This window comes from Camelina sativa, chromosome 17 (assembly GCF_030686135.1).
Source record: "Camelina sativa cultivar CO46 ecotype springtype chromosome 17, ASM3068613v1".
Classification (NCBI taxonomy): Eukaryota; Viridiplantae; Streptophyta; class Magnoliopsida; order Brassicales; family Brassicaceae; genus Camelina; species Camelina sativa.
In genome coordinates this window covers 20898072-20907994 of record NC_141896.1, presented here as the reverse complement: position 1 = coordinate 20907994, position 9923 = coordinate 20898072, and the positions used below count along the sequence as shown (strand labels likewise).

The 9923-nt window shown below is 35.9% G+C and overlaps 1 protein-coding gene across 3 annotated transcripts; it reads left to right on the top strand.

Moving 5' to 3' along the window:
• Positions 1-3694: 3694 nt before the first annotated feature.
• On the top strand, positions 3695-7870 carry LOC104757436 (indole glucosinolate O-methyltransferase 1-like). 3 transcript variants are annotated; one of them, XM_087494370.1, is made up of 6 exons: positions 3695-4428; positions 4546-4852; positions 4983-5538; positions 6398-6426; positions 6671-7484; positions 7592-7870. In XM_087494370.1, the coding sequence occupies exons 1-3, from the start codon at positions 3950-3952 to the stop codon at positions 5100-5102; spliced, it is 906 nt and encodes a 301-aa protein (XP_087350496.1). In that variant the 5' UTR covers positions 3695-3949; the 3' UTR covers positions 5103-5538; positions 6398-6426; positions 6671-7484; positions 7592-7870. The 3 variants fall into 3 exon arrangements, with proteins under 3 accessions (XP_087350496.1, XP_019094840.1, XP_087350495.1); XM_019239295.2 differs by lacking the exon at positions 6398-6426; XM_087494369.1 differs by having other exon boundaries at positions 4983-7484.
• The last annotated feature ends 2053 nt before the right edge of the window (positions 7871-9923 follow it).

Below are 9923 nucleotides of genomic sequence, written 5' to 3'. Positions count from 1 at the left end.
AAAATAACATTGCGGGAAATAGAGACTTGATTGGTTTCTAGATGGAGGACTTTGTGACCCTTATAGCCGAAGGAATATCCTAAGAAAACACACCTATCAGCTCGAGCACTAAATTTTTGATGATCCTTAAGAAGAGTAGAAACAAAACAGAGACAACCAAACGAATGTAAAAAGGTATAATCCGGTTTCTTTTTATTAAGTAATTCATAAGGCGTACGATTCATTAACAATGGAGAAGGAGTCCTATTTATAAAAAACACAGCAGTAAGAAGACAATCTGTCCAGTAAACTAGAGGTACATTCGACTGGAAAAAGAGAGCTCTAGCAACATTAAGGAGGTGCTGGTGTTTCCTTTCGACAGAAGAATTCTGTTGAGGTGTATAAGCACAAGAGAATTGGTGAACTATTCTATGTGTCCTAACAAGATCAGTAAAGGCAAGTTCTGGGGCATTATCTGTTCTTATTTTTTTAATTCTCGTATTATACTGAGTAAAAACATAAGACACAAAAGTTGGAAAAATAGTAAGAACATCATTTTTAGTTCTTAGAAGATAAACCCAAGTAGCTCTAGTACAATCATCAACTATTGTAAGGAAGTATCTATATCCCTCTATAGACTCAACAGAAAAAGGTCCCCAGATATCTAAATGGACTAGATCGAAAGGAGAAGAAGCTAAAAAATTATTAGAAATGAAAGGTAACCGTTTCTGCTTAGCTAGAGGACAAATAGAACAAGGAGTGTCATGCTTGGGACTAGATACATGTAAAATACCAGTAAGAAGCTTTAACTTGTCAGGAGATGGATGTCCAAGGCGTTGGTGCCAAAGATGTCCATCGACTTCCAAGGATCCAGTGAAATGAGCAGGAGATGCGAATGCCAATAACTCAGGGATGATTGCAGGAGACGAATCAAGATGCAGAACGTAAAGATTATGTAACAAGTAGTCTTTACCAATCATCAAGCCCTGAATAGACTCCTGAAGATAACAAGAATCAGGAAAGAAATGAGCAGAGCCTCGATTATGCTGTAAAAGACTACTAATAGAAATGAAATTAAATTTGAAAGATGGGACATGTAAAACATTGTGCAAGATGAGTGTTTTTGTCAGTTGAAAAGAGCCAATGTGTTATATCCACCTTAGCCTCATTCGGTAACGAGACTGTGACACCTGAGATAGTAACTGTTTCACTAAAAAAGGTCAAATCAGAGCAAACATGGCTAGTTGCTCCAGTATCTATGATCCAACTACCATGAGGAATGTGTTTGGATAGAGATGATAGACATTGATGTTGAAAAGTAAGGCAGTTGTTCTCAAAACGTAAAGAGGAGGAAGAAAAACGAGTTGGAAATGTTAAAGGATTACCAGATGAAGACTGAATAGCCATAGCACCATGTTCTTTAATGGACGAGACTTGAGAAGATGAAACTGGACCATCCAAAGGTTTAACCTGAGCATTCAGTTGTTGAATAAGGGTTTGTATCTGATCACCTGTCAGAGTACTCACATCAAGATTGGAGGCAGCAGCAGGAGCAGATTGCAAATGAGAAGAAGTCTTTGTAACAACATTTGCAACCGTGTGTACTGGAGGTCGAGGGTTAGGTGAATGTCCTCGGAATTGATTCCCCGGTGCGGATGCTCGCTGCTGATTCGCTGCTTGGTAGTTAGCAAAAGTGCTCTTGAATCCTGGTATGTAACCCGGAGGATAACCATGGAGCTTGAAGCACTTTTGTACCACATGTCCAGTTTGACCACAATGGGTACATAAAGGTCGAGAACCTCGAGGGTGATAGGTATTCTGAATAGCAGCAAAAGCAACATTGTCGAAAGGAGCTAGATAAACAACATTGTCTTGAGTGGGAGCAGATGTTTGAAAGATCATGGTATCAGGCTTTGGCTTGATCGACCTCTGCCTTTTATCAGAAGTCACCATGTTAAAAGCCTCTTCTATACTTGGGATAGGCTTTAGCATCAGAATGTGCCTTCGTGTGGATGCATAAGACTCATTGAGACCCATCAAGAACTTAGTCACTTGACTCCGTTCCTGTAGCTTTTCCCACAAAGCAGCTGCATTACATTCACATTTACCACAAGTGCAAACAGGTAGCTCGGCATAATTCTTGTACTCTTCCCATAAAGTCACCAAAAGAGTGTAATATGAAGTAACATAATATGAAGTAACATCCAATGAACCCTGTTGAATAGAATTGAGCTTTTGTTCTATCTCAAAGATATGCGGTGCATCATCTTGTTTAAAGCGAGACATGAGATTTTTCCAGATGCCTTCGGCGGTAGGAATGAACAACAAACTAGCACCAATCTTCTTATCAACGGAATTGATAATCCATGTGGATACAATATCATTACAGCGTGACCAAGTACCAAAATCACGATGATCATCAGCAGGTTTCTTGAGAGTTCCATCAATGAATCCAAGTTTATTCCTAAAATTAAGAGCTACTTGAACTGACCTTCGCCAAGAATAAAAGTCTGCTCCAGACGAGAGACGATCAGAGACAATACTCATCCCCGCATGATCGAAGCTGTGCAAGAAGAAAGGATTCTCATTCGGAGCCATAATTCAGATCGGAGGAATGAGACTGTGCGATAAGAGGCAACAATCCAAGCTCAATCAAGCGAAAGAAAAGCAATTAAACCCAATACGATGCGGGTAACAATCGAAGAACACCGAACTAAGACGATCGCAACAAGATTCGCAACAAAAGACGTGAGAATCTGGAGATTGGAAGCGCTCATCGGAATATAACAGAATCGGAGCTCCGGGAACAAAGAAGAAGACAGGATCAAGCTTAATCAAGGAGAAAAAAAGCTCAAATCGAAGATAGAGAAGCTCAATATCGCCATCAATGGCGATTGAAAAAGTTTGTTACGCGGAAGAAAAAATGAGAAAATTGATTTTGCTCTGATACCATATTAACTTTGATAAAAGGACATTTTCTCATTAATGAACCAGTGTATCATACAAGAGGTATTTATACTCTATACAAGGCTTCTACTGGTAACCATTAGAGGAACAAAAGGAAAATGAACAAAAAGAACAATGCAGAACGGAATAAACAATTTTTAAGGAATGAAAAGAAAAGATGTAGAGAAGGAACAAAATAATAATTGGTGAACAAACAATAACAATATTTTTAAAATATATTAAATATTAAATAAACAATCAATAAAAATACTAATACTACTTTTAATGTATAGAAAATAAATTTTACATTTGATTTAAAAATAATTTTTTTTGAATTAAATTTTAGATACATCATATTAAATACTGATAGTTAATCTTAACCTATAATAAAATTTTAAGAATAATTTAAAATATTCATTATTTTTTATTTACGATATAAACATCTTTTAAATTTATTTTATTATTCATACAATTTCCAAATAAAGCATTCAGAATAATTTAACATGAAATTTTGTATCAAAAATATTGTTCTGCCAATATACTGTGAAAATATGAATATTATTGCATTATAAGATTGAAATATTATTAATAAACATAATTTTTATTCATTTTAAAATAAAAAACGAATTTAATATTTGTTTTTTTTTTTGTTCCATTTGTTCCTCATCAATTTTGAGGAGGACCATTTTTGTTCTATTGTTATGAGGAATGTAGAGGAATGATGAGGAAATAATACTCTTTGTAAATGGTAAAAAATTTGAGGAATGAAGAGGAATATCATATTCCTCCTCATTCTTTTCCTAAATTATAGTGTATAAAGTAAGAGCTAAGGGAGACTCTACTATGTTGATACACCATTATAAGTCAATATTTGTTAATCCGCAATGCAAATAAATATCTCGGCATAATCTTGTGGACACAGCTTCAAGGCTTCTCCCCAAGTGTGAACGACTGCTTCAGCTTTCTCTTACCATCTCTATATTTTTGCTACCTATTTTTCTCAACTTTTCAACAAACAACAACGATGTCAAACCATTTTCAAAATCCCTTAACCACCTCCCTTAAATCGGGTCTAATCAAAGAAGAGCAACAACTTGACAAAGAAACATTGAGCTTGCAAGCGGAGAAGATATTGTATACTATGGGCTTCCCTATGGTTTTCAAAACGGCGCCGGCCTTGGAGCTTGGCGTCATCGACACGATTGCTGCTGTAGATGAAGGCGTGTGGCTCTCTTCTACAGAGATCGCGCTACGTCTCCCTACCAAACCCACCAACCCGCAGGCACCGGTATTGTTGGACCGTATACTGGCTTTACTTGTCAGTCACTCAATCCTAAAGTGCCGTATGGTCGAAACGGGAGGAAGCGGTCAAACCGGAAAAGCCGAGAGAGTTTATGCTGTTGAACCGGTTTGCATGTTGTTTTTCTCCAACCGTGGCGGCGGCTCCGGTGCTCTTGCATCTCTCGTCATGGTAGCCAATAGCGAAGTCTATTTCAAGACTTGGTACGTTCTACTTTATTATTCACAAACAAGCCAAATAACTAGTTATTTATATGAATTGCATTACCCTTCACTATATTACCCCGTTTTAATAAAACCAATTTGCAAAAAAAATCGCAGGACACATCTCAAAGATATGATATTAGTAGGAAAAGATGCATTCACCTCTGCTCATGGCATGCGACTCTTTGAATACTATATTGGTTCAAACCAACGATTCGGTGAGATGTTTAACCGGGGAATGTCAGAATCTTCCACCATGACCATGAATAGAGTTCTAGAAGTGTACAAGGGATTCGAAGATGTAAACACTTTAGTGGATGTTGGAGGAGGATTTGGACACGTCATAGGTTTGGTGACTTCCAAGTATCCTCATATTAAGAGCATCAATTTTGACGTAGCCAAGGTTAAGCTCCTCTTTATCCAGGTACACTATATATACTAACTCATAAAGTCAACAAATTGTACTTGAAATTGCTAATTCTGATAACCATTATTTTAATTTTGTTTAATATATAAGATAATTTATCTTTCTCATATTAATGTTTTATATATAGGAGTGGAGCATGTTTCAGGAGATATGTGTAAGAATATTTATATTCTATGTGGCCTATGTGTCATTCGGTTTAATTGTAAAGTTCAAGTTCATAAAAACGTTTATGAATTCTAATATATAAGATGACACCGTAATGGATTGGTTTCAATTAATGATTAGAATTGGGTGTATTGATAACCCTCATTCCTTACCAATATATATAGTTAATATCTTTCTATGTTATTCGTTTATATATGATAATGTGTAATTAATCTGCAGTATTATATTAATTACATGAAAGGTCATTACATATGTTATTAAGTGGCTGTTAAGTAAGTGATGGTTACGTGAATGGTCACGTGGGTTCACTAGTGACTTTTGGTCACATATAAGAAGTGAGCGAACATCATTTTAATATGTCGTAACAAAACAAAAGAACAACAAAAGAAAACATAGAAAGAGAAGAGTGTGGATTCCTTGTCCATCAAAGGAATCATAAGAGAGAAAGGTCAAAGGAAAGAGAAAATCAATTTGAAGACTTGGATCCATCATCAAACATAACCAAGCAATGGATCAAGGTTAGTGTTTCTTCTTCTCTATGAAAGTGTTTATGGTTGAATTAAATTAAAATCTAGATGATCTTTGGGATAGATTTCATGAATATAGAAATCTAAAGTTTATATTTGGTATCAGAGCAATCTAGATTTGTTTAGTTCACCATCTAACGCACGACATGAAAATCTAATGCTTAACGGTTCGTAAATCAATTCTGGAATTTTTGGTGTGTATGAACCATCGTAACCGTACGTATAAGTAACTGCCATATTCTTCTAAATCGTTTCATGCATGCATGAATGAACATAACAGTTTAATTCACTTCGAATAATATTGTGTGTGCATGTAGAAACATGATTAGAGGTTTCTGGGTTATTTTATTATTCTGATTAGAATATATTATTATGAAATCGGTGTTGATTTTGTGCATGATTAGAATCTGGGTCACTATTGATAATTATGCTTACGGTTATTGCATCAATTATGTTCTTTGATCTGTGATGGTGCTAAACGGTAACCGGTGATTATGGTATGTTGAAAATACCATTAGCGCCACCGTAAAGTCGTGATCAACAGTGGTGACTTGTAGGATAATGGCTTGTAGTTTGCTTCCGCTGCAAAATTTTTAGTTTATGTTAATAACCGGATAATTTGTTATGTACGTAATATTAACAGAATATAAAACAGTTTATACCCATTAAATAATTAAATATTTTAATGTTTCTATGTATATTACTTGTTAATCATCAAAGGGGCCTTGTTATATTACATATAGACGATAAATTTAAAAAGAGTTATTAATTGATCATGATTAACGAGATGCTAAAAAAATGACATAAAAGTTTTTATTGGTCAATTATTTTGTTATCTATTTTCTTGCAGATCACCCAAAGGTGGATCACTGAATATAGGTAATAATGTGAAAAAAATTAATCATTTTTAATATAGGCAATAATTTGTATATCCAAAGGTAAAAAATTGATTTCATTAATACGTGATTTGATTAATTATAAAATTATAATTTTAGCATCAGCAAAAGTGTTTAAATATTGCCCAAACATTATTTAAATTCATGCATTAAATTTAAGGTAGGTTTTAAGAGTCTGTATAAAAGTGTCAAAGCACTAATAGGTAAGTATGTTTACATGTTTGCAGCTTCTTCAAACTTGTAAGCATCTGCTAACTCTGTCGTAAAGTTCAATGGACTGAATTATGGTGAATGGTCTGACCAGATCCGGTTTGCATTGGGTATCATGGCTTTGGACTCTGCAATACTAACATATGAGGAACCTGCAGCCATTACAGGAGATAGCTCTGAAACTGAAAAAATATCGTTATGAAATTTGGGAAAGATTTAACAGGCTGAGTCTGAACCTCATGAGAATGACGATGGCAGAAAATGTTAAGCCATCTATGCCTAAGACAGAGAAAGCAAGGGAATTCATAGATAAAATTAAGGAGTGTTCACAATCTCATTTGTCTGACAAGTCAATTGTAGGAAGTCTCATGAATGAGCTTACTACGAAAAAGTTTGACTGGTTACAGCCAATTCATGATCATGTGACCCACATGTCTAACTTGGCAGCAAGGTTGTCAACCTTGGGAATGGAAGTTCATGAGAATTTCTTGGTCTAATTCATTATGAACTCTCTATCTTTTGAGTTTAGCCAGTTCCAGGTGAACTACAACACCATTAAAGATAAATGGAACTTTAAGGAGTTAAAGGCTATGTTGGTTCAAGAGGAAGGGAGAATTAAGAAAATGAAGGATCATGTTGTCAACCTTGTGGGCTATGAAAATGCTAGCAGCAATAAAGGAAAAGCAAGTAGGAAGGACAAGATGATGGATAAAGCTTTCATGAAAGGCCCTGAAAGTCAAATCCAGAAGGAAAGGAAGTGTTTCTTTTGCAAGAAAATGGGACACTTCAAGAAAGACTGTCCGAAAAGAAAGGCATGGTTCGAAAAGAAAGGTACGCAACATATTTATGTTTGCTCTGAATTGAACTTTGTTGAAGTTCCTAAAAATACTTGGTGGTTAGATACTCGTGCTACTACTCATGTGTCTCATATTAAACAGGGATTCAGTTTGATTCAACCCATAAGAGGACCTGAACAATTTTTGTTCATGGGAAACAGAATGAAGGCACAAATTGAAGGCATTGGGACTTATAAGTTGATCTTGGACACTGGATGTCATGTAGATCTTGAAGGGTGTCTCTATGTACCTTAGTGTGCTAGAAATCTTGTTTCAGTTAGTAGGTTGGATAATTTAGGTTTTGTTTTTAAGATTGGACATGGTGTTTTCTCATTGTACCAAAATGATAACCTTAATGGAAGTGGTACTTTGTTTGATTCACTTTATCGTTTCAATCTTGACATAAAGTTTTATGAATCTTTGTTTAATATTGAAAGTCAAGGCATTAAGCGTAGTGCATCTGATGAAAGTTCAGCTTTCTTGTGGCATCAAAGACTAGGTCACATTTCCAAGGAAAGAATTATGAGGTTGGTAAAGAATGAAATTCTTCCTCACTTGGATTTTAGTGATCTAAATGTGTGTATAGAGTGCATGAAAAGAAAGCAGACTAAACACATTACAAAGAAACCAGCCAAAAGAAGTACTCAAGTTCTTGAGTTAATTCACACCGATATATGTGGTCCGTTTGATGCTCCATCTTGGAGCGGTGAAAAATACTTTATCACCTTCATTGATGATTAGTCACGTTATGGTTATACTTATCTGCTGCATGAAAAATCTCAGTCCGTGAATATCCTAGAGATATTCATTAATGAGGTGGAAAGGCAATTAGATAGAAAGTGAAAGTAGTGAGATCTAATAGAGGTGGTGAGTTTTATGGAAAATTCACAGAAAATGGACAATGTCCTGGTCCATTTGCGAAGCTACTTGAGAGTAGAGGCATTTGTGCATAGTATACAATGTCTGGTACTCCTCAGCAGAATGGTGTAGCTGAAAGGCGGATTCGTACTTTAATGGAAATGGTTAGGAGCATGATAGTAATAGTTCTTTACCCCTTTCATTGTGGACATATGCATTAAAGACTGCAACGTATGTCTTAAACCGGGTTCCTAGCAAGGCAGTTCCTAAGACTTATTTTGAACTGTGGACAGGAAGGAAACCTAGCTTAAGACATTTACGTGTTTGGGGATGTCCAGCAGAAGTAAAGCCATATAATCCACATGAAAAAAAACTTGATTCGAGGACCGTCAGTGGATTCTTCATTGGCTATCCAGAAAAATCAAAGGGGTATGTATTTTACTGTCCTAAGCATAGTACGAGAATAGTTGAAACGGGAAATGCTAGGTTCATTGAAAATGGTCAAACTAGTGGGAGTGGTGAACCAAGAAAGGTGGACATTCAAGAAATTCAGGTTGAAGTTCCTTCACCTTTTGTCACACCTAAGGTTGTTGTTCCTATTGTTTCAGTACAGTCAAATGAAGCAATAGAACAACATGATGATGTACCAATCCCAGTAGATGAAGGGGCAATTAATGAACCTGTCGCTGTTCATGAAGAAAATGGTGTACCACAAGAACCATTAAGGCGATCTGGAAGGAACCAGAGATCTGCCATTTCAAATGACTATGTGGTTTATGCTGTTGAAAGTGAATGTGACTTAAGCATTAACGAAGACCCGAACACATTCCGAAAAGCCATGGAAAGTGACAATTCTGAAAAATGGTCTATTGCCGCGTAAGAAGAAAAAAAATCTATGGGTGATAATAATGTTTGGGACTTAGTAGAGTTGCCAAACGGTTTCAAAACCGTTGGTTCTAAATGGGTCTTTAAGACTAAACGCGACTCGAAAGGTAACATTGAAAGATACAAGGCTCGTCTTGTTGCTAAAGGTTTCACCCAAAAAGATGGCATTGACTATAAAGAGACCTTCTCTCCAGTTTCAAAAAAGGATTCTCTTAGAATTGTTTTGGCTTTGGTGGCTCATTATGATCTGGAACTTCACCAAATGGATGTGTAAACCGCCTTTCTGAATGGAGAGCTTGAGGAAGAAGTATACATGGATCAACCTGAAGGGTTTGTGACCACAGGAAATGAACATCTGGTGTGTAAGCTGAAAAAATCAATATATGGTCTTAAACAAGCTTCCAGACAATGGTATTTGAAATTTAATGATACCAATACGTCATATGGGTTTGTAGAAGTTATCGTTGACCGATGCATCTACATAAAGGTCAGTGGGAGCAAGTTTGTGATTTTAGTCTTATATGTTGATGATATTTTGCTTGCTGCAAATGACATGGGTATGCTACATGATATAAAGAAATATCTATCTAAGAACTTTGCAATGAAAGATATGGGTGAGGCATCTTATGTGATCGGAATAGAAATAATTCGAGATAGATCACAAGGATTGCTAAGTTTGTCTAAGAAAGGA